Below are 26,820 nucleotides of genomic sequence, written 5' to 3'. Positions count from 1 at the left end.
ATAAAAATTTCAACATTATTTTCTTATTCTCACAAAATTAAATAAAACCTACTTAAATTTAACAACAAGAAGTAATTTAGCTAAATATTTTTACACAAACATAATATGATACAAAATTTCAAATTTAGAAACTCAAATTTTAAGGATTTTTAACACAAACATCAGACATTAAAACAGTTTCAGCTTCCTTTGATTCATCCATTTCATCAATACATTTTTTACATTTAAAGAATTTTCTTATCAATGGTGCCAGCAATCTCGTATCGTACTGATCAGGGTCATTTCTTCCAAAAAAGCATATTGAAATATTTCCAAAAATAATTGCTAGAAAAGCACCGAAACTTGTATACCATAAAAATGACATATGATGGAAAGCTGGACTATTATCTAAGTTTTCTTCTAGTACTTCGGGTGTTGATTTTATTGTATGATTAAGAGCAAAGTCATAGTGGCAATCCTCAATTGATGTTGGTTTTGTCGGGAAAACTAAGAGCCCAGTTGCAATATCTATTTGAGCTTTTATGCAAATATAAGTCATTATCACAAATGATGCCAGTCCGCCAGCAAATGCGCTCTGCAAATTGAAATTTGTAATTTTAGTTTCACATCAATTTTTAAAATAATTTTTATTATACCTTCGAATTTAGCCATGGCATGCAGACTCCCATTATAAATATTCCAAATAATGGTCCATTTGATATAGAGCTTAAGGTCATCGATAGTTGCAGTACCATACCCAATTGTTCGACAACAAAAACCAAAAGAATACTTATAATACCAAGAACTACAACTGTTGTTCTTAAAAATAATCCAGTTTGCCGTTCAGTTAACTCGAAACTGATATTCGGTTTTAAAAAATCCTCCAAAAATATAGCGGATAATGAATTAAGTCCGGTTGACAATGAACTTAGTGCTGCACTAAATACACCTGCAACAAATAAACCTGGTAAACCTGGAAATTCTGACAAGACATCCATAACCAATAGTGGTACCAATTGATCTTTGGCTTTAGCGAGCTAAAAAAGTTCAAATTTAAATTGAATGATTAAAACTTTTTAATTTCTATTTTCTTCTTTTTTACTTTTGTCGTTAATGGATCACATTTATGATATTTGGCAAATATTAGCATTCCGTTATAAAATGTACAACAATATAAAAATACTAGGCCAAAGGTAAATATGCATAATGCATGTTTAGCCGATTGAGTTGATGGCAAGGCTAAAAAACGTTGTGTCATCACTTGATTGGTTGCCACAGCTTGTGTCCAATATAATGTTCCTCCAATATAAACAGACCAAATACTTAATCGAACTGATGGATCAAATGTTACTCTAAAAATTAGAAATGTACCATAGCTTTAGGTTCTAGTTTAATTTTGAATATTAACCTACGTCGGTGCTTCAATACGACCGCTTTCAAAATTTCTCTTAAACACTTCTCCAAAACCACCAACACCAAGTGTTCCTTTAAATATAACAATTAAAATTGATCCAAACATAACAAAACTTTGTATAACATCTGTCCAAACTACTGCTTTTAAGCCACCCTGTAAAAATAATAATTATTTTATAAATTGAAGTAAGGCAATGTGATATCTAAAATCAAATTGAATCAAATTGATTTCCAAAATTTATACTGCAATAGAAGTTTACTTACCACACATGTGTAAAAAATGCAAACAATGCAAACAACTGGTGTTACAATATGAATGTTAACCCCGGTTACTGAAATTATCCAAAAACAAAATTTAAAATATTATAATTTGTAATTAAATTAATCACATTTCACCTTGATTAAAAGCTAGAGCTGGAACAAATATCACAATTGGCAGCCATATAATCTTGAAATAATATAATATTAATTAATATTCTGAAAAAAGCAAGAGATATGTATCTTACCACAGCGAATGTAAACAGGATGGAGCCAAATAAACGGATTGTTTTATCAAATCGTAACTCAAGATACTGAAATCAAAATTTAGAATACATAAAAATAAAAAAAATTTAATTATAGTAGAATAAAATTTCAAATATTTTAATTCTTAAAATTTTATAGCTTAAAATAACCAAATTTTACACTTACATCTCTTGTCCAAATTTCTTGTATTTAGATAGCTTAAAATGAAAGTGACCAGATAAATTTTGAACATAGTCTTTATTACTTAAATCATTTAAAATATACAAAATTGTATGTACATATAAAAATAATTATTTGATCATAATCTGAAAAGTTTTAATTGAAAATATTCAGGTATACTTGTTTGATCGGAATGAAAAGAGAAATACCATGTTCACACCACAACGAATAACACGCTATTTTCGAATAACATGTTATACATAGTAGTTTTTACAAATTTGTTCGTCAATAAACGTGTCTATTTATGTTTTCCGTAATGGGTTAAATTATTTGCTTTTATTATGCAGTTTCAAGAAATTTCCAGCGAAATTTGAATAAAATGTGCTTATTAAGTTTTCATCTCTCCGTGTGTCTGTTAACTTCTATACCCTTTATCACAGAAAATCACCAATAAGTAAAGGAAAAACAAGGGAAATATGTCTATTCCATTCTCTATAACAGATTCAACAGTTATAGTTCAGTATTAAATCAACTAAATATTTGAATACCTCTAACAACTTAAGTTGTTGTTTAAGGGTATTATGCTATACTTTACAAACCATCAATTTAACATTAAATTTAATATTGTACATTCTTAATGTGCTTAAAATTTTCATTTAAAATATAAAGTTGTTTGTTTTTAAAAAATTATTCTCAGAATTCTTTGAAGAATGCATGTTATTAAGAATATCATGAGAGTAAAAAATTTCTAAAAAGAGCAAAGAAAAATAAAATTGCCAATTACTGTCACACATACTTTAGAATTTTCAACAATCTTCCGCTTTAAAAATTGAGTATTATTCGAAGAAGTATAGTATTTTATACAACATTATAATACATGTTTTGGTACATGTTGGATAATAACATGTTGTTAACCAAAGTTCTTCTCTACAAAATTTTTACAAGTAACTCAGAGGGTTACCAGAAATCAAAATAATACTTTTTAATTATTTGAAATTGCAATTTAGAATGCATGTCAAAGATGTCAGTATAAGCGACATGACTGAATGATGTCAACATCTCTGTAAACAAGGTACTTATACGATTTCGAGATGAAGCTAATTATATTTGCGAGTGTAATTTTTATTGTAAAATTTAAATTTATGGAAGGTTTTTAAATAATTCTAGAATAAAGTATTTCAAAATTAAAAAATGTAATTAATATTTTTAGAAAATTATTATATTTTTATAGCAAATTCAAAATTGGATCATGTGTAAGTAAAGGAATAAATTCTGTAAATAAATTAATTTTTATAAATGCATATACAACATGGCACAGAACTGGTGTGAATGTTTGGATGGTGGATAATTCCTTAAATTTTTTTTGGGTATGACGAGTAATTTTCGAGGATTAAAAAATCAGATTGAAAAACTCAGTTCGTTGACGATATTATAAATATTTTCATAATATCGCCAAAGCTGTTGTAATAAGAGCATTCTGTTGTTCTCAATTTTTTTCTCAATTAATAAACCTACATTACAGTAACCGGTATTGCTGATATCACACTAATCAATTTCGAGAAATAATTGCTTAAACATAAAATTTTGAGAAAAAAATCCAAGGAATCACCTCTCAAGAAATTAACACTAGTTCCGGACTACCCTGTAACACAATGAGACAAATTTTAATATTGTGATTTTTCACATTTCTTAGAAAAAAGTCAAAGAATAACATAACAAAAATACTAAAAATGTATTTCATCCGAATATATAATAGCGTCGAGACATTAAAATTTTAATTTTATTTAATTTAAACTATTGATTTAATTTAATATTTTCATTATGATCGTTATTCCCATTATGGTTTTCATGATTTTCCATTTTATCATCAGCTGTAATAATAGTTTGCATTTCTTTAATTCCAGATCTTATGCTAAAGTATTCTTTAGTTTTAATATATTTTCTTATGACTGGAGAAAACAGAATTGGATCCATATCTTCAGTGTTAGCAAAACCAAAAACTAATGTTGATAAACAACTGCATACAATTGTTGTTATGCAACCAAATACAGTATAGAACATAAAAGACATGTGATAAAATGGTTTCTCCAAATTACTATTGAAAAAAAAAGTATTCAAAAAAATATGAAAGGAATTAAATCACATATTTTGCTAATTTATAATTACATGATAGAACGAAATTAATATTATAAAATACATACTCAATAAATGCATCATCTGAATGTATTGGACTCGTATAGTTATGTAGATAATTACAACCTTCAACTGATGTTGGTTTTGTTGGAAAAACTAATTTTCCAGTTGCCATATCGATTTGTGCTCGTATCGCAACATAACCCATTAAAATAAATGATATAACACCGCCGAATAAAGCACTCTATAAAATTTCACAAAATTTAACAATTTGTAATTTTAAAATTTCATTATAATTTACCCTTCCATTGACCCATGGCAATAGAACACCAACGAAAAAAACTCCTAGTAATGGACCATTTGTTAAAGCACCCATTGTTGCTGATAATTGTAAGACCATTCCTAATCTTTCAACAACAAAAACTAAAGCAACACATACAATACCACAAAGGACAACAGCAGTTTTCATAAAAATTTCTGTTTGACGTTCTGTTAATGGTGTTTTTCGATATGGTTTAACAAAATCTTCTAAAAATACTGCAGTTAATGAATTTAATCCTGTTGATAATGAACTTAATGCTGCACTAAATACTCCAGCTACAAATAAACCCGGCATACCAGGAAATATTCCTAAAATATCCATAACCAATAATGGTACCAATTGATCATGGGCTTTAGCTAACTTATTTTGAAAAAAGAAAAATATTAGTTAAAAAAGCCATACGATTTTAATCAAAAATCAATACGATTAAATTAAAATCAATACGATTTTATTTAAAAAATTTAGAAAATGCATCTTACCTTTGTTTTTAAAGGATCACATTGATGATATGTTGCATAAATTAATAAACCGTTGTATATACAAAAACTATATAAAACTATTAAACCTATAACGAATATAATTAAAGCGTGACGTGCTTTTTTTAAATTTGGTAAAGCTAAAAAACGTTGCATCATAACTTGATTTGCACAAGTATTTTGTAACCAATGTACTGTACTACCAATAAATACTGACCATACAGAATACCTGGTTGTATGGTCCATTGTAAAACTTTAAAAGAAAAACCGAATATTTAATAGTTAATTTTTAGAGTAATTTAAATTAATAATATGTATGCTTACTGAGGACCCTCTAACCGTCCACTTCCATAATTTAAATTAATTACTTCACTTAAACCACCAACATTCATTGTTCCTTTAATAATAACTAAAATCATTGAACCATACATTATAAAACTTTGTAGAACATCAGTCCATACAACTGCTTTTAAACCACCCTGTTATACAACATGCAAATAAGAAAAAAAAATATGAAATTTAAAGTCTAAAACGCTCTCGTATGCCGCATATACTAACCACACAGGTATAGAAGATGCAAACAACACACACCACCGGAGTTATTATGTGTATATTGATTCCTGTGACTAAAAAAAAAATAGACAAATTACTGTTGTAACATATATGCACGCATAACACATTAGTGTTGTGATAAATAATATATACCTTGATTGAAAGCTAATGCTGGCACATATATTACAATGGGTAACCACAGCATCTGCAAAATATAGATGAATGTTAGATTTAGCAATTACTTTAGTAAAATTTTTCGTTAACACAATTTACCGTTCCAATTACAAAAAGCATTGAACCAAGTAGTCGTATCCTTTTGTCAAATCTCATTTCAAAGTACTGAAATTTAAAAAAAAAGAATTAATTAATTTGATATATGTATGTATAAACGTCACAGTGTTGTAAAAGTTTAATTTTAATTGCTTTATATTGCAAATCATGAATTTTGTTAAGTACATACATTTTTAAATATAAGGGTGTGTGCGTGCATAAACAAATTAAAATTTAAAGTAATTTCAAATTCAATTCAATCAGATCAAAAGGTTAAAAATAGGTAGTGTAGGTGAGCAATTAAGTAAAACAACAAATCAATAATTTTAAATTTACCTTATATTTCGCCAATCAAAATGCAAACATACATTCACATAAATAACACTAAATTATTGCATATACATAAATACATACACGTTATTGTTATTTTTAATAAAAATGTTTAATTTCAGATTATTTCTATAAAAAATTCAATATTTTATTTTTTACTTACCCCTAAATTAAATTTAACTCTCGTAACGTCTTCATAATTCATAATAAATTATATCCGATACCTAAAAATTCACCACACACATTTGATAAGCACTCAACAAAATAAGTACTCAATAACAGCAATAAAATCGATCGTATTAACTTTCTGAAACCGGCTCTAATAAATGCGTTAGTAGCCTTATGAGACTTTATGTTCTACAATCTAATACTGCATCTTAGTTGTATTAGTGTTTTCAAACTAATAACAAGACGCAGACGAAACAATCTCGTTATTTGTACGAAATTCGAATAATGCCTTTTATTATAATTTAGTAATTTCGGCTAAATTCGGCCAAATATAATCCCAACAAAATTTACCTTTGCAATATTTCAATATTGTGTCTTGAGTTATTTAACGGACATAATGCAATTGAGATTTTGTCGAAGGCATTATAAAAGCTTGTGAAATACATATAATTTTTCTTTTAAATTTCGCGCAGTTATAACATTTATTTGAGCGAAATTTCTTTGTGATAACCTGAATATTTTTAGAAATTTTACTTTTTAAACAGTGGGTAGTGATAATTTTCTAAACCTCAGTGTCTCAGTTAGCTGCGAGTATCAATTTAGTGAAAAATTAATTTGTCAGTCTAAATATTAGTTTTTCGGCTCTTGTCTACAGTGTCATAACATGCTTTTATGAACAATTTCTAACTTTAATATTTGATTTTATGATTATCATAACTTTATTATTTTGCATAGATTATTTATAATTATTAATGCATGTAAACCAAATTTCACATCTTATTCCATGATTTTATGAAATTTTTAAAATCTATTATCATATATAACATTATTTGAAGTGGTTTGATATTTAACATTTTGTAGAAGCATCCATAAATAATTTATATATTTCAAATTTTTTTTAAATATTTTCACAGCGAACATTGCATTATGTAAATTTTAAATAAATTTTGTTCTATTTGAATATTATTTTTTCTTATAGTACTGTAAAATAAAATCAAAACAATTTTTAATCAAAATTATTAACTTTATATTCTGAGATCACATTAATTTAAATAAATTTCGACAGTAATTTATTACTTCAAAACATATAAATCAAACGAGAGAGATTTTCTTTTACTGTTGACACATTCATCTTTAGGATATATGTGCGCCTATATTTAATAAATAATAATAATACACGGAAAATTTTAATTTATATGTGTACGTCAAGTAAAAAAATTCATGAAAATGTATGTACACAATATGTAAAACGAGATTACGTAGAGTTGAACCACTGTCAAAACTGTCAACTTTGCGTCAAGTTTACGTGTCAAATTCCTAATATCCCTATATGATAACATGAAAAGTGACGTTGGGAGTTGAATAAGAACTACCATAAAACAAGGTGAATCAAACCATCATACCTTTTTGCATATTACTGATATTTTACTCTGGAATATACGAGTAACTGTTTTACTTTTGTAAAGTTGTATAACAGCTACTTGAACCGGTGCCTCAATTAAATCGAAATTAAGTCTGATTTTGGAATTTTCTATCAAATTATTCAAATGATTGTAAACTTGAGTGTTTCGGTTTTTGAAGTACAGCCGAAACAGGTTAAAAAAACAAAACTAAATTCACTACTGAATTAGAAAATAGCTCTTAATCTATGCTGCAAATCCTTAAAAAATTATTGCTTCTGTAGTATTAAAAAAAAACATAAATATGTAATGTTGAGTTATTGTAGTTTTTTAAGCTTATTTCCTCATGTTATTTTTATATGTTAAAATAGGCAGGAACAACTTTTTTTTTTGTTGTATAACATTAACGCAATTACTTTTTTTTTTTGGCATACAAATTTTCTATTTTCCCAACAAAAATTTTAAGTTACGAGTACATGTAATAAATAAATAAATTTAAAGAACTTTGGTCTTTATTTGACATGCAACAAATCATATAGGGATAAAAGGAATACGTCAAAAAATACGCATATTATTGTTCGCTATCGCATACATTTGCATATAATGACGTGACTATAATGAAATATTTTTTGCACATTTAAATTAGGCAAAATAAAAAAAGAAAACAATGACAAAATGTTTTAAATTAATTTTTCTTCCTTTTTAAATGGTCATTGACTGAATTTATAATATTTAATAGTAAATTTTAGCTGGATAATGAACTTGATTAAAATTTTTAAAATAAAATTCACTCCATTTCATGAGAATATGACAGTTTTTAGGTTGTTGTTATTTTTATTTTAAAACAAATTTACAGTAACTAGCAAAATATTACATTTTAGTTGTTAAAAAGGTGATTTTAATTCACTATCCTCGTAAAATATAATTCGGAAATTCATACATGTATGGTTGAGTTACAAATCTGTGGCGATGCGATAAAACTGAAAATTTGGAAGAATTTCAAACACTTATACTAAAGTCGAGTTTTAAAAAAAGAGCAACTTAAATTTCATTCTCTTATTCTTAACGAGATTTTCAGGACGATTTGTATGTGATTATGGTATGATAACATTTTGAAATCGTGTTTTGAAAATTGTAATTCGCTTAAAAATTTTTGACGGACGCTTTTCTCAAACTAATTTTTTAAAAATATTGATAATGTAAATGTTATAATAATGCCTGAATTATTTTTATTCCATCAATATTGCTGGTGGAAATTACGAGAGACAAACTAATATTTTTGTCTTACGCCAATTATTAGCATATTAGTTGGCGTAAAACAAAAAATATAAGTCAATGAACCTGATAACTTAAGAATAATTCATTACAGTACTAAATATTGTTCGTAAAATATACTTTCACAAGTGTTACCAAAAAAAGTTTTCATTTTATTTTGTCAACAATGTTAAACTAATTTTTCAGGGAAAAAGCTTAAAACCGATCTTGTAAATATGAAATTTGTTCGAAAAGTTCTCATACAGAGAAAAATTAATAACTAAAATATTTTAATTTCTTTTTTTTTTTACATATCGAGAAAAAAAACTTTATCCTTCATTAAAATCTCATAAAAATAAAAGTAAGGATGTTGGAGCTTAAGTATGTCAAACTTATAATTTTGATTATCAGATCACAATTTTTATTGAATTTGGAATATAGTGCAATACTCGTATTACACAAAAAAAATTTTTTTATAAATATAGAAGCCTATCCAAATTGAGATTAAATCCAAGAATGTCAAAGTCAGACGAAAATAATGTTATACATTCTATTATAACTTTTATAAAATTTGTATAGTATAGAGTTCGATTTTACATTATTGTGATTTTTAAATGCATATATGAACCAATAAAGTATATGGGAGCATAGGGCATAATATGTGCATGAATATAGAAAAACCCACAATTATAATATCTTATATATATATATATATATTTTTATTATCCTCTTACTAAAAATTTTCCACGAATTTTGTCTGTATATGAGGGCAAAATAGAAAAGAAAAGTATCGAAAACTTTATTCTCAAAAATAAGAATAACTTATACCGAATTTAATTAAAATACAATGTGCATTATCTATATTGGGGACACGTACAAATTAATATTTTTCTTTAACAAATGACAGGATAAAAGAAAAATATGGAGTAGATCATATATTGAAAGTATTGAACTGGTGATTATAGATAAAAATCCTTATTAATGTGCAATTCCAAACATAATAATATTTGAAATATTTTTATTTTCTAAAAATCTAAAATAATAATTTTTTGATTTCTTTTTAATATTATAAGCGCTTTGACCTTTAATATGTGTATTATGCATAATTTTGCTAACCTTGAATAATGAATTTTGAATATATTCAAGTATATGAAAAGATGCAAAAAGTTTATAAAATGGAGTTGGTTAACTTCATACTGTACAAGTCAATAACATTAAGAAAATATTCAAATGTGGTGTGGTTTCAGTAAAATTAATATTTGTACAATAATTGCATAGAAATAACAATAAGCAAAAATAATAATAGGTAGCATATTGTAATCAATTAAAAGTCGTCGAGTAGGTTAGACCTAAAAACTTTTTTTCTGAATTTTAATAAAGTCTAAGGCTATCTTGTATTATTTAAATTTGTTTAAGATGTAGACATGCCTGAAGCCGATCAATATATACCGACCACATTGCAAATTGAGAATGGGAATATTATGGTTGCACCGAATTATAGAAATGCCAAACACAATATCTTTGAGTTTGTGTGTACCCCTGCGTTTTCTCAAGATACAAAGAATAGATCAATAGATCCAAGATACCAAAAAAAAAAATACTGTTGTGGAAATTTTTTGATCACTAGAAAGCAATTTACGTACTTATCTATAAATATTTATACATATAATTTCTTAAACTTACCTCATATGTTGATGTTAGCTGCAAGTTACAAAATACTGGTAAGAAGATATGCCATGATATAAATGAAGAAATTATGATCGTTATCAATAGAAACGCATATTGTGTCCCATAAACATAAATTTCTGTTGAAGTGCCAAGTAAAGAAATACCGGAAATAAAGCTAAAAATAAAAATATATTTTATATTGAAATTTTTTACAAATTAAAATTATTTTTTTTTTAGTTACAACAAAAAAGAACAACACAGATTTAAGAACAGATAAAGTTACAGATCTTGGTACAAGTAGTAACAATAATAAAGATTTCGAATATCAGCTTTGGTACGGTGCTGCCTTCTGAGCCTCTTCTTATGTTCATCATTTACTTATGTTCAATAATTTAAAATCTAATTCAATTAGTTTATTAGAGTTCTGAACCCTATTTAGTTTAGACAAAACTTGACACTAGTTCGATTGGCTGTCACTCAATACATACGTACGGTTATCACAGGACCAATATATTATTTTCCTTAATTTATTCTAATTTTTTAATATATTTTCCAATTCCATTTATATGTAGTATTCTAATTAGAGGGAGTCCCCTTGAAAAGGCAATGGTTTCTCCCATATTTATTCATAGTTTCATTCATGATTCTTTATATTTCTTTTTCTGGCTCTGGTAAAATAAGAACATTTTTTCCCAATGATTTTATTATATTATAAAGCAAAATTAATAAAGGTTAAAGTTCAGTTACGTGATCATTCATCTTACAATACCTAATTCTCTAATAATACTTTTTACATCTTTTTTTCTACATCTTTTATCGTTGTTTTTAGGAACGTAAATATTATACTTTACACTGTTTAACCTTGACTTTTTATTTATTATAATAGGCATTTTTGTTTTACAATACTAATTCCGATGCAACTAAACATAATAAAACCGAGAATAATGGAAATTTTATATTTTAAGACATAAACTTAAATTAAGCATAGAAAATCAAAAGAACATAAACTTTGCTCTTATACTTTATAAATGTTTTTTTTTTTTTTACATAATGGTCTCATTAGTTTATTTTTTTTCCCATAATAAAAGATACGATTATCTACATATTTGTTTTTCTCGTCTACTCACGCGTAAGCGACAAAATTCTTACACCGATTAAAAACATAAGCTTCAAAAATTTTTTATTGCAAAAATCAAAATGTATAATGTTGCACTTGTTTATAGTAAAATTCATGCAAGCTTTGTTAGTTTTTCAAATTATCTAAACAAAAATTGTTGGCACTGTATGGGAGTTAGCCGAATCTACTGAGCTATCTCACAGAAACGTTTGGTAGGACATATCTGGACGTACAATAAGACACATGACTGCCGAATTTCACGCAACTCTAGCTTTATTTGTTTTTGAAATATTTGAAATTTTCTTTTTGAATTGTATGTGTTACAAGCGCCATAACAAAGTTAATACATTCTTCACAAAAGTACGGACTGCAGAGTGTGATAAGATCAAATTAAAAGAATTTCAATAAATTTTGAAAAGTTTCACTTTTAAATTAGAGCAGTAGGATTAAGATTTCTCTAAAGCATGATTTGCATTCAAACTCCCTTACTCTAAAAAGTTCCTATAATTTATGTTAACTAAATTTTAAACAATTATCGTAAATTTTTTGAATTATAAATTTAACTCAAAAAAAAAGTATTAAATAAATTCGAATCCAGTTACATTGTTACAGTTTAACCTTTTAAATAAATTCTAAACTTTTCTTAAATACAAAAATAGATTTCATTCCCGTAATAGCACGTGTGAACTTCCGCGGAAAAATAAAGTATAAATTGCTAAAAAAAGCAATTAGAAAATTATTAAGTCAAAAATTTACATGAATAATCAAAAACCAAAAAAAAAAATTATTTTTCTAAAATGCTAACTAGCTTATATAAAAATTTAGAAATTCAAAAATTAAGAAAATTTCTTCAAAAATTCTTTAACCTCAATTTTCAATAAAAATATCTTGAATTTCTAAATAAATTTAGAAAAAAAAATTCTCAAATTTGATTTAAGAAAAAAAAAATTGATTTCCTTTTCCCGTTTTTATTTAAATATCCTATTGATTGTATAGGATTAAATCAGCTATTGATGAAGCAAATTAGAATAATACTTTAATTTTTCGCCATAAAATTTGAATGCACTCGAAAATGAAAACGAACTAAGTGTTTTTTTTTTTAGTTCAATAGATCAACGTAATAAAATAGGCTGGAATAAATCTAATGCACTTTATTAAACTTGGTCAAACAAATAAATTTAAATCTATGACGAATTTATATAGCTTTGGCGCTGAAATGTAAATTCTTCTAAAAAAATATGAATCGCTTCATAATTCCAGCTAGAGCTTCATACATGATCATATAAGAAGGTTGTACATAAAATATGAGGTAGAATTATTCTAAAATAGAAAAAATGTTAAAATGATCCGAAATTGGTCAAAAATATAGGCTATCTGTACGAATTAAGGCAAAATACTTTAATTAGGGAAATTTTCAAAATAAAATCTCTCTTTTGGATCACTCAAACACTTTGTATATTTTTTATATTTTATGAAAATTTTCTTAAATTTATTACATAGATCATTTAAGGAATAATAGTAATAACTATAAGGATTACAAAGACTGTTAAAAAAGAAAATAAAATTTTTAGTTGCAAACGTTTCAGCTCTTTATTTTTCTCACTAAAAACACTTTTAGGACATAAAATGTTTTTACGATTAGGTTATAAAAAAAATGTTTTCCCAAATGTAATTTCCATTTTCCTTTTACCCTCAAGAATAAGAAAAAAAAAACGCTTTTTTCGCGATTATAAAAATAATAATTTGAATACTTACATTATTCATTTTTGAAACTAAAAACTGCTCTAACTTAAATGTCAAGGTTCATAAAACTTTTAATATATTTTGATTGCTTTCTAAATATATTTGATGGAATACGTTCAAAGAAAAAACAATAAGAAGCAATTAGAGAATTTGATTTTTAAGCTATTTTAAAAACAGGAAGGTCTTCGTGGGCATTTTATTTAGCTTACGTGTTTATGCCTTATAGCATTCTTAGGAATTTTAATTTCTTATGCTTTTTATAGAAATTTTAAAGTTTACACGCATGTTGTTGGAAATATGTAAGAATTGCAAGAAATTATAGCGTTTAGTAGAACTACCGAAATATTCAATAAACCATAAAAGTCTAAATTCATACAACAAAATAAATTAAGTAATGAAAATGTAACTCAGAAAACACTAATTTTTATAACAAAATTAGATTCGAATACCATCTCAAAGGACAATTACTTTTTCATTCATCAATATTATTTTAAAGTTTTAATAAATTGAAATCCCTTGACATATTTTATTTGGTTATGGTTTTTTTTTTTCAATTTAAATTTAGAATTACTTAAAACGTTATGGAAATCTACAGTGACGGTCAACTGAAATAATAAAATTGTTTGTTTTTCTGTACGATCATTCCGAAAAAAATCTAATGTTGCCAGCACCTAACCAGAACTCAAATATTTAACTTCAAGACATTTGATGAATAAGTTCCGTAGATATCGTAAAATATGTAAAATCGGCCCAAGTTTGATTTCCGAGCCCTGATCTATCCAAAAAGTTTATGAGTTCATTATTTTAAGCCGCCCTAATTTAAATATTAAAGTTCAAGGAATTTAATTGTTAATTTATCTTTATAATGCAAAAATATAAGATCGGCACGGAAAAAGATACAGTTCTCGAGTCCTTTTCCATATATTTAAGCCATATATTCCAAAAGTTGATAAATATGTGTCATAGCAAAAATAAACCCATATACAAAATTTCATAGAATTCGGTTCAGCTGAACTTGAGATACATTCGTACACGCACATGCCTATATCTCCCCAAAAATAGCTTATTTACGCTTCGCGACCATAAAGAAGTGCGTTCCCACCGAAAACTCGACATCCGGAATTGGTGATATCACAAAGCCTCTCTGATTGTATGCAATGCGGTCAATATTCATTATTCTATCAAAATCACATGATCTTTTTTTGCATACTTTTGGGTGCAACAGAAAAATTAGAAGATGCAATAATATAATGACGCAATATTAGAGTTTTTTGTTTATTCAATTTATATTGAAAACTAATGGGCTTTAACGTTCTTTAAACACAGTCTATATAGAAATCTCAATAATTACATAAGTTTTACAATTTCACTGGTATTGCCTATAATTACTTATACAAAAATATAAAATGACTATTCTACAATTTCACTTTTCACAATTTATAAGAACGCGCCACTGATTAAAAAATTACGAAATACGCATATAAGAAAAATTTATATTTGAAATTCTCAAAAACTTGAACAAACAAAACTTAAAATATTATATTTGCAATATAACAAACAAACAAAACAGAAAAATTAATGTATAATGATGACATCATACAAAACTCATTATTTTAAAAATTATTAAAAGTTTTTCACCGTGAAATACAAAATAATTGAAAACTCTGAGAAAACAATTGAGTTGTTTTTTTCCAAAGAATTTGTTATACTCATCTTACAAGGATATTGTACACAATATACAATCTAATGTAATGGGAGTTTTATTTGTGAATATGAGATAAAAATATTTAAGGAAACTTTAACTGTCATTAAAATTTTGTATAAAAATGTAATAAATTTTTCACATATTTTACTTATGATGCTTGCGTACACATTCACATAAATTTTAGGCATCCTTGATTTTCTTTTAGAAAACACGTACGTATAATATGCCATTTGAATCTACACATCACATAAATTACAAAATATAAGCTTTTTAGGTGAAATTTTATAATGTTTTGTCAGAGAAAGGTTTATTTGAATTGTCATACTTGTTGTCATATTGTTTTTCAATTTACAAAAAAAAAAAAATTTTTACAATTTATTACCTATAACAAAATTGTGTTATAAATAAAATTGCAACTAGGATACAAAGAGTTCATGGGCCTAGCCTTGATAACATGATAATGATAATAAGGCATAATGATCTTTGATTTTCATCAAAGAAAATTTTCAAATACGAACAACATAGAAACTGCTTTAAACTTTGTCGAAAGTGACAAGTATATGGTGAACATAATTATTAAATTAATTATTTTTCAAATTCTATCTCTTATCACTTTCAACCAGTCTCTTCTCTTTCATATTTTAAAAACTGGAATTCAGCATTTTTAATTTTATTATTTTGTAAAAAATAATTTGAAATTAAATCTAAAAACTTTTTGAAAGTACAAAATTCTTAAAAATTTTATATATTGTTTATAAATAATTTATGTTATTAATATTATTAAGAAAATTCAAATTTTGAATTATTAAAATTAATAAAATTAGAAAATTAGGGGATAAGCTACTTTGAATGAGATAATCTTCTTGTAAACGTTTTCCTTTCTTTCAATTAAATTTATTAGAACTTTTAATTAAGTTAATTAAAAATTTGATCAAATATACTTACCACATACAGGGTGAACCTGTAATGTGATATAATCACTCGGAATCCGAAAGGTAGGCACATATTATGAAATCGGGGATTTCCGAGATAATATGGTTTTAAACCGTTCAGTTTGGAACTGAATTATCTCGGAAATAGAGTATTGCACGAAAAAAATTATTAAGAGGTTAGTTATTCCTTCTTTATTTGACTTATTTCCTCAATAACTTTTTAAGTAATACCTTAAAAGCCACTTTTCAGCTTTCTGTTCAATATTAATTTTTTTCCAATCGGTTAATAATTATTGAAGTTATAGGCATTTAAGACAATACACCGCCCAGCAACAATTTTTTTAACAAAATTGTCCCACTTCTCTGCCCCGATAGATTAAACCATATTATAGATTAAACCATCCCTTTACATATACATTTTCTGCAAAAATAAATCATATATGGAAGTTAAGAATGTAGGCAATGGACGGAAGTTGAAGAACAGTATAGATGAGAAAACTAGAAGAAGAGGGTTGGACTTGTGCAACGGCAAGGGCCCTATGGCCGAAAAGGAACGGTGCAAGAACGAGGCAGTTAGTGGCTTTGAGCATGGAGATCTCAGGATTGCGATAGGCATCCTGTCGGAGCACTATTTATTGGGAAAGAGATTGGGCATTTCCTCATCGGATAGTTGTCGGGGACACCCAGATATTGGGGTGATGGAGGATGTGTATCATGTGCTGTGCGAGTGCGCTGCTCTGATGCGGAGGAGGGAGCGCTTTTTGGAAGGATATCGAGTCGACGGATTGGAGGAGCCCTCAGAGGTGTCTCTGAGTGATCTGCTGCCCTTTTTCAAGGGTCTTCAATAGATTTAAGGGATTGGTTTGTGCTGTGGAAGGATGCCGAAGGGTCTTCTGCTGGCCTAGTGCTGGGTGGCAGTGTTGAGTCTGCCGCCTCCCCTCTCTAAGCTAACTAACTAACTAAGAACGTAGTCGATTTTACAACCATATAAAATATCGTGGTAAGTGAACAACTGTATAGAAAATAATTAAATAAAACCTTTAATTTAAAGACTTTCCAGCTTACATATATTTACTGCCTAATATAGGACCGGAAGCAAGTTTTTATGCTAGAAAATATTTTCTAATTATATTTGAATTAATTTAAATCGCGAACATAATTTAATTAAACAAAGTTCCATGTGATGTGTAAAATTTTGAATGCCATATTAATTAATTTTTAAAAACCAAAAATTTTCTTTTTACCATAAAATCGAAGATAAAATAAAGGACAGTAACCTTTTATATTATGGGATAATGTTTTTTTAATCTGATTTTTTATTTTTTAAGAACATTCCCAAAAATTTTTACTCCTGTTTTGTTTTTCCCCCTTTTTTTTTTGTTATGATAAAAGGGCCTTTATATACATATACAGTAAGTACTAAATAAGCATACTATGTATACATATTTTTTTATTTTTGTTGTTATTTATTTTATGGCCTTATTTTTTGGGTTTATCTTTTGATGATTTAATATTTTAAAATACTGATTATAGAAAACAATGAAATTTATTAGGTTCAAATATTTTATGGACTAGAATACAAACATCAAAATATAAAAGAAAATTAAATAAATTAAGTTCTTTTTGAAAGAAACCATTTTGTTTTTCAAGGAAAAAGAATGAGAAATATTACAAAAAGGAGGATTTTAAATCTTGATTATGTTGACGATGAGATTTTGTTTTTATTGAAAAATTGAAAATTTTATTTATTGCAAAAATATTAATAAATTTTTTAAAACTTTTGAAATGCTTAAAACAACTGACTAGAACGGAAGAGTTTCCAAAAAGTTAAAAAAAAATTAATTTAGAGTAGGTACTCTACAACAAAATAATGCATTTTGGAATGACTTAACCCATATCAATTTAAAAATTCATCCTTTTTAAACATTTCAAGAAATTTAAATTTTTACTGTCGAGATTTTTGATTAATAACACTTACAATAGCAAATTTAAAGTAATAATAATCTTAATTTGAAAATTTTAATTTAATTTTCCAATTATTTAAATTTGTTGTAGATTTTTTAATAAAATTTGATTTACATGTTTTATCATTCGAAAATAAAAACCAATAAAGTCCAACGACAAACACTTTTAAATGGAAACTAAATTTATAAATGAAGTTAATTGCAAAATATATATATAGAAAATATATTCACATATATATGTATGTATACATGCAATGAAATATTATTTCATTAACAGTATGCTAACCGCAGTAAAACCAATTTAATTTCTAATAAATAATTTTCTTTTCAAATGTAATGGATATGCAATCTAAAATGTAAAATTCTATTACGATATAAAGGGAAAACAATTTTCCGTACAATTTATTTATAGTTTTCACAAAAAAAATCAATAAAATACTTTGAAACATAAATTTTCTAATTCAATCTCATACATATACTTAATATGTATAGTTTTTAAAATTTTTACAAAAAAATTTTTGAAAAAAGATCTTGTTAATTTCACTGCGTCCGTCTGTCTGCCCGTTTCTGTTTACAAAAGCTTTCTACCCCCTTAAAGATAGAAAACTGAAATTTCATATATGAATTAATTTTTACTAAAATTTATTCCCGCAGTAGAAAATTTTCTCCTCCTCTCTGTCCTCTTTGCCAATCGGCCCCTCGTAGACCTAAAAATATGATTTTTTGACTGTTTTAGGCTGGTTATCGTAAATGCAGAAAAGTAGTGGAATGCATTTTTTTACCGCAGCACAGCTTTGTTGATCTTAAAAAAACAAAATGGTGGTTTCAATTAACAGTTCATTAAAATACGTTCTTTAATTGTTGATACCGTCTTTTCTACAGCTAATTTAGACGATTAGCTTTAGCAGTCTGATAATTTAGAAACTTTTACCTACTTTTAAATACCTAATTAATTTTACTAAATGAAAATATTCTTCCACCTAAAACTCAAATTATTGCACCTTAAAATTTTGTATTTTATTAGTCCCGTATATTTCTAAAATTGCAAACTTTTCCAAATTTCTATAAATGCAAAAGGCTAACGGTAAATATCATGCCATTATCATTTTTTCTTAACTCACTTCCATAAGCGGCCAATTCAACCATTATTTTAAGCCTTCTTTCAATGTTTTTGTTTTGCTCATCCTAAACGTATGCAATAATTTTATATATAATTTGATATATTATTGAAATTAATTTAATATTAGGAGATATTTAGAAACTACTAATTTTGTGTAACAGATTACTTTTAGAAGTAGTATATTCACTTTTTGAAGGGAAAAGTTCTTCTTTACAAACCATTGATTTGAACCAACTTTTAAAACTAAATACCGCAATGATAAAAAATATTCTCTACATATATAAGTATATATACGTATGTGCATTCGAAGTATAAATTTGAATTTTCTCTTTGATTACTTGACAATTAATTAAGGGAAACCGGAAAGATATTAAAAAATCAAATGAATATTGGAAAAATTTGAAATTTAAAATCGAAATTGAATAATTCGTTAAATTTAATTAAAAATAAAAAAAGGTTACTTACAACCGCGTGAGTGACGTTTTTAATAAAACAATAAATTTGATTTTAATAGATAAAATATTGCATTTTGAATTTGACAGCATAAATAAGAGAAATTGCCATCAAAAAATTAAAGTGCCCATAATAATAAAATGCCATTATTCAGCACATTCCCATGTATGTATGTATATATAGACATAACGTATATATATTTTACCATTTCTCTAACTCCTATTTCATTGTAATTGCTACTAATATTTCATAAAAATATTAAAATTAAAATTTAAACTTACCTAGCTACTAGTGACATTGATACAGGAAAAGTTTGCATTTTTCTACCACCGACTAAATAATCTAATGCTTCAGAGCCTCGTCTCGCTTGTACACCGCCATTACTTTTATTACGTTTAGCTTGTTTATTTTTTTCAACAAATCCAAAATAAATTCCAATCATAGCACAAACAACTAACATAAGAACAAAAACAAGATAATCAGCCCAACCAAATAATTGTAATGATGAACTTAAATCACTAACACTCAATTTATTCTTAATTGTTGTGGTTGCAATTGTTGTAAAATCTGGTGTTTCAATTGTTGATGTTAAGGTGTTATCAATTAGTGATGTCGCTAAAATTGGTATTTTTGTTGTTGTTGTTTGAATTAAATTTTCATCTGATGATTCTTTAATTATATTTGTTGTTGCTGTTGTTGTAATTGTTTCAATAATTTTTGATGTCATTGATTCATAATCATTATTTTCATTATTCGTAAATGTTGTACCAATTACTGTTGATAAAGTTGATGTCATTGTATTATCAGTATTACTATCAGAAGGTAATATTGTTGATTGCGATAATAGACTTGTTGCTGATTCTGTTGCTATTTCCATACCAGAATTTGTTGAATAGGTTTGAGAATCAATAGTAGTAATATCCATATTTGGCTTGGGTGCTTGTTTTGGTTTTTTTTTTAACCAAATAAATTATTAACCCGAAGTTTATTAACCCGAGGGTTTTTTTCGTTTTTTTTGTTAAATCCAAAGTAAAAAAAAATTGTTTTATTACGCTCTTTCAGTTTTGTTCAAAGATTGAAAAATTATCCTTAACTTAACACGAATAATTACGTAGTACCTACACAAAACGAAAAAGGTTTAATCTTATTTAAATGATTTTTTTTATATATATATTAGGTATTGAAAAATTACAGGTGAAAAATGATTAATTTAAATTTTTGTTGTTGTTTTTTGTTTAGTTTTAGTTGTGCACCCCTACTGTGTTTTCTTTTATCTTTAATTTTTTTTTACTTTTTCGCTTAATTAAATTGAAATTTGTTCTATGAAGAAAATTAGTTTTCTTTTTTTTCTTTTATTAATTTCTGTATTCTGATTAAGAGAAAATTATCAACAAAGTTAACTTGTAATTTGTATATTTTGCGTAGTAAAGAATGAAAAACGTCGAATTATCAATTAAAATAATAAATTTTTACTACGTAGATTATTTGAGATGAATTTTATAGGTACATACATTTTAGTGGCAAAAAAATATTAAATGAAATTACAAAAATTAACAATATTTAATATTTTCTTGATTTTAACGTTGCCCTGTTGATCTTTGTAAAATAAATAATCTTTATCATAAATGTTAGAATATAAAAAAATTATACAGTTGTACTCTTACTTTTAGCAGTAAGTCTAAAGTCTTTAAATAAGTTCATAGCTTTTAAATAAGGGTTTAGAAATTTATAATCTAAGGTTTAGAAATTCATGTGAACTGACTAAATTTTAAAAATTTTATTATGTAATTTTCTCTAAACACTTTTTAAAAAATTTATCAATTCATACTGAATTCGTCTATGACATATTTTCGCAATATACACTTATACATATTTAAAACATAGATCGTATACTGATATTAAAAAAAATCTTAATTTTATAATGAAACCCTTTGCAAATCTGTTGAATTATACTAAATTTTGTTTAATAAATATGAAAACTAAAGTAAATATTTAAAAAATATTTTAATATTCCAAATGTATTTAAAATTTTATCCCATTTCTATAATATTATACTACAAATATAACCTGACACTTAGAGTATCACAATTATAATATTATAATTGACCATAGTTTGTATTTGACCACGGAGATTCTTGCCGAAATTTATTAAATAATTCATTTAAAGTGAAAATTATGTCTATAGTACAATAACTCGAATTCAAACACCCAAATTCAAATTGCATTCTATATAATATACAAGTAAATATTAAAATTTACCGAACAATTGGCAATACTATTTTTTTTAGGTTAAGGATTATAGAAAAAAAAAAAATATAAAATTATAAAATTTAGTATTAATCTCGAAAATTTGTTTTCATTTTAAACTTTATTGTATGGTGATAGCACGTATAACGGGTTAATCCAAAGGAAAATTAATATTTAAATTTTCCGTTTTAAAAATTTTAATTTCATAGAAGGTAATCCTTTGCATTAACAATGTTTGCTTCGCTTACTAAAATATAAAATAATTTTAAAATCAAAATTTTAAAATTGAACTACATTCAATAATGCTTCAGTTTTACAAGGAATTAATTTTGATTGCACATTTATAACAAAACAGCAGCTACATATATTTTTTTATATAAATTAAATTAAAATTGTTTCTTAAATACAAAAATATTATGCAAGTATTAATCAGCACTTAATTTTGTAAATTTCTTTTGTTATATAACACACCCCGAATTTCTTATAGTCGAGCAAAAACTTAAATTTACCATTATTATATTTGATTTTTATATTATTATATGAAATTATAATCCAATTTTGTAAATGAAAACTATTTGAATCCAAAATTTAGGAAACAACAACCGTGTATTTTACTGGATGAGCTTCAATTTTAAACTGATTTCTTAAATCAGAACATAAAAATAAGTGAAATGAAATTTTTTATATTTTAAATTATTTTCATTTTATTTTCATAATTTTTCTGTTTATTTTTTTTCTTATATCATTATATTTTATACTAAATATTGGTATTTGTCATCCTTCTTGAATATTTTACGTCCAACTTAATATATATAGAATTAACTCAGAAAATTTTTTTTTGAACTTGTACCAACTAAATATGTTCCATATTTATCTCGTTTAATACGTGAATATACATACAAACACACGCATAATAATATATTTAAATAACTTGTAGAAATCCAGTTAAAATTGAATTAAATATAACGCTAATTCAACACAAATAATTCTATTTTATTATATGTGATAAAATATAAATAGAGTCTATTTTGCTGTCTACTGATAAAAACTGATATATCACAATTATCAACTCTTCGAAATAATTTGTAAAATTTTGATTAAACCTAGGAGACATTAAATTTTATATTTTATTAATGTAAGATAGTTTCGGTAAATTGACACTACCGAAAAATTGCAATAAAACACTACTCATCTAATGAGTTATATAAATTAGTACATTATTACTGCAATTAGGAAGTCATCTATTTATTTCTCGATCCCCGGCAAAATATATTACAAAAATTAATTAATAAAACTGGAATTATTCTCTTGAAAACTGTTATACATTCTCTCAAAACTGTTATAAATTTTGTATAACAGTTTTGGTTATTATAAAACTTTATTAAATTTAAATATTGTAGTATAAAATATATATTGAAGTACAATTATTGCTTACATTAAAAGTACAACACAACATTTAAAAATTTTGAGATACACATTTTGTTTTTACAAAATATACTACGTAATATTATTTAAAATTTAATTTTAAATATTCTAATCTCAACATTCTTATTTCAGTTTTTGTATATAAAAATGGTATATAATTTACCTACACATACCATATTATGTACATTATTATATATAACAGATTATATCCAAAGATCCAGTATTACGAGAAAATAGTAGTATAGTTTAGTATGATTTACGCGATCTCATTGCTATAAGAATTTTTTTTTTATATACAAAGTAATAAAATAATTTAAATTTATTATATTTAAAAATATATATATGTATACATAAATGCAAATATTTTTTCTATTATACGTTCAAATATTTATTTGAGCTCATGATATAAAAGTGTGAATGGAAACGGATCATAATCCGGACAGTAGAATATTTTATTTGTGAATTTGTCAAGAATATTTTCTTAATTTACGAATGATAAGAAAATGTAAATAATATAAAAGAAATAAGAAAGGTTAAAAGTAATTCAAATTTATTTTTAATTTGAAATGATCTTTTATATTTTTACCGATCATATTGTTCTATTTAAATAAGGCAAGTATTGTTTTCGGATCTACTATATAGTTTAATTAGGTTTTAGTTTCCCCTCGGAAGAGAAATATGTAACTTATAAATAACAAATCTTTTCGATTCGATTTATTTACAATTATTTAGCTGTAACTGTTATATAATTTATATATTTACGTAAAATTGCTTTGAGTTAAATGTTCTACATTAAATTAATAAAAATCATAATTTCACTATGAAATATTTAAAATATGTGTTAATCGCATTAAATATTTCTGGATTTTGAATGCATTATCTTTTTTATATTGATTATATAAATAAAATAAAAGAAAAGAATATTTTTTTTAGTTTCTTATCAATTTTGAAAAATTCTGGAAAGGGAGGAAAAATGACGTGAAAAAAATTGTTATCACCAATCATAAATTTTATTGCTTATACACCATATTTTTTATTAATTTGTCATACTGGAAATATAGCAATTAATAATTATTAAATTTCAAATACCAAAGATCAAAATGTTACTGACATTTGCTCAAAGATTTTCTATTACACATTTGCTATTATATGAATATTATGGAATTAAATTAATTTTGCGATAGATTAAGAATTTGCCATAGATAAGGAGAGCATAAATTGTATTTATTGTTTCAAAGAATAATTTCAAAGAAAAAAGTACTCAGAAGTTTAAGTACATACGACATACCTGAGATCTATTATTTCGGCAATTCTAAAATTAAATAAAACTGGTCATTCTATAGTTTATACTAATTTAAATTTAAAAAATTGTCCCTATTATTGCAAATTCTAACAACTTAAAAAAACAAGAGCACTTTGTTACATAAATAAAAGTGATTTCAGTTGCGTGCTAAACAAATTAAGCACTTAACTATAAAAAAAAAGCAGAATTCTTTGAGACAAATAAGCACATAAGAAAAATTTTGTATATAGGAGAATTTAATTTAAAAAATTCTCAGGGTGTTCCCTCCAAGGTGTATTGGCATATACTACCGTGTAGGTTTTCGTTTGTAAAGAAAAAAAAATGTTCCACCCCTGAACTCTATCGCAATAAGTTCTCGAAGGTTGAAGGCTCTAGAAAGAAAGACATTTTTTTTGGTTGAGTTTATTGAGAACAGGCTAAACACACAAAGTTCACGTTGGTATGTGCCGGTAACTTAAGGCCTTTTGTGGAACAATTTCTATCCTTACAAACTACGTCTTCGCTAGTATATGTTATTGCACCACTAATGGGACCCTTTATAACTTGTATACGTTTTTTATGTTTAACACTAAATAAATATCATTATATCATTACTATTTTGGAGAAATACATGTATTTTTAAAAGTAAATTTATTATATTGTCCGCCATATAATTGAATAACTTGATCTCTTGATGTACATATTATTTACATAATAAGAAAGTTTATAATAATTACTATATATCACTCAAAAAAAAAAAAACTACTTCCTTTATGAGTTCAAGTTCAAGTTGTTTACATATGTATAAGTAGTACATCTTAAAACAAAAGAATAAAAAAATATATGTACATAAAATACATGCATATATTTCAATTAAAGGCAATTTATGATATATGTACATAAATAAATCTTTAGTGTAAAGCGTATGACATAGCATTTTTCATATAAAGAATTTGTACAACAAAAGTAAAGTGTTTCATATGTGCATTATTTATTTTCTACATTTGTTGAACTACATAATAATAAATATAAAATAAATAAGAAGACAATCTCATTCATTAGCACTTTTTCACAAAATTGAAAAAACTGCTTATTAGTTTGACTCTGTCTGTTTATAAATCTTCTTGGCTCTCGAAGATAGAATGCTAAAATTTTTTACACAAATATAGCTATGCTACAGAAATTAATTTCTGTAGAAGAAAATATTTAAACATCTCTTCTCTAAAATCTGTTGGTCTGACAAAGTGCCAAAAATATCGCAAAACAGCATTGAAATGACTTTAATCGCAAATTAGAACAATTTGAATTTTCGGCTACTTGTATTTTCGAAACTACAAGCATTTCGAAATTTTTATAAAAACAAAAGCCTAACAGTCAATACTATGCTAGCAAAAAAGAAATAAATATTAATTTTAACTCACTTAGTTAACCGTCGAATTGGACCATTATGATAACGCCTCTTTTAATTTTTTTTTCTTTTCATCCTAAATATATGCAATATTTTAAAATATTTTGTGTATTAATGAAAAGAAAGAAAATATTTTCACTTGTTCGAGAAAAAAGTGCTAATTTACATTTCATTGGCTTGATTCGAATTTATTTTTATTTAAATTTGAAATTAAAAGAAATAGCCTCTTGACTTAAATTATGAATAATATCTTAAATAAACACAAGTTAATATTATATACAAAGGTATGTAATTTAATTCTACACACTATACACATATATCGGGCTACTGTTTTACTAATATATATTCATAAATACATACAAACATTTATGCATTTATACAATTGTTATTTATTATAAGTACATAAGTCATATGCATTGTACATAGTGAAATTTAATTTGTATACACATTAATAAAAATGTGTTTGTCATTATGTGATCATCAACATCTAAGTGTTATCATTAAATTATTATCATAATATACTAAATAAAAGAAGACAAGAAGCTTAAATACACATCATCAATATCTATACAAATATGTATATTATATTCTCACATTATATGGTCTTATATGGTTATATGTGTTCTCCTACATTTTTATAATAGCAATAACCTTATTAAATACAATTAGATAATTGCAAAATTTAAGCTAAGTAAATAATATAGTACTGCATAAAACAATAATGTTACACTTTTTTTTAACATACATATTCTTATTTACATATCAATGTGTGTAG

At 25.4% G+C, this 26,820-nt stretch overlaps 1 protein-coding gene across 2 annotated transcripts; it reads right to left on the bottom strand.

Moving 5' to 3' along the window:
- Positions 1-3: 3 nt before the first annotated feature.
- On the bottom strand, positions 4-22,571 carry LOC129607814 (sodium-coupled monocarboxylate transporter 1). Of its 2 annotated transcripts, XM_055518998.1 has the most exons (11): positions 22,440-22,571; positions 19,965-20,801; positions 10,665-10,824; positions 5,833-5,898; positions 5,713-5,764; positions 5,566-5,633; positions 5,332-5,486; positions 5,011-5,260; positions 4,511-4,891; positions 4,278-4,453; positions 3,685-4,171 (listed from the first exon to the last, which is right to left on the bottom strand). In XM_055518998.1, exons 2-11 carry the CDS (start codon positions 20,606-20,608, stop codon positions 3,871-3,873), a joined length of 2,253 nt encoding a protein of 750 aa, XP_055374973.1. In that variant the 5' UTR covers positions 20,609-20,801; positions 22,440-22,571; the 3' UTR covers positions 3,685-3,870. The 2 variants fall into 2 exon arrangements, with proteins under 2 accessions (XP_055374974.1, XP_055374973.1); XM_055518999.1 differs by lacking the exons at positions 3,685-4,171; positions 4,278-4,453; positions 4,511-4,891; ... (3 more) ...; positions 5,713-5,764; positions 5,833-5,898 and adding exons at positions 4-574; positions 636-1,016; positions 1,082-1,331; ... (2 more) ...; positions 1,789-1,840; positions 1,899-1,964.
- Positions 22,572-26,820: the final 4,249 nt, after the last annotated feature.

The sequence above is a fragment of the Condylostylus longicornis genome, unplaced genomic scaffold (genome assembly GCF_029603195.1).
Source record: "Condylostylus longicornis isolate FDR11 unplaced genomic scaffold, ASM2960319v2 ptg000030l, whole genome shotgun sequence".
Taxonomy (NCBI): Eukaryota; Metazoa; Arthropoda; class Insecta; order Diptera; family Dolichopodidae; genus Condylostylus; species Condylostylus longicornis.
The sequence above is the reverse complement of the archived record's forward strand: the minus strand, read 5'-3'. Positions and strand labels throughout refer to the sequence as shown.

What these genes read in the sequence shown, in the direction of transcription:
- LOC129607814 (XM_055518998.1), bottom strand. Translation starts at nt 20,608, where the DNA reads ATGGATATTACTACTATTGATTCTCAAACCTATTCAACAAATTCTGGT. An exon ending in TCAATGTCACTAGTAGCTAG is followed by an intron (nt 10,825 to 19,964) that starts GTAAGTTTAAAT and finishes TTTTATTTTTAG; the next exon opens with CTTTATTTCCGGTATTTCTT. An exon ending in GGACGGTTAGAGGGTCCTCA is followed by an intron (nt 5,261 to 5,331) that starts GTAAGCATACAT and finishes TTTCTTTTAAAG; the next exon opens with TTTTACAATGGACCATACAA.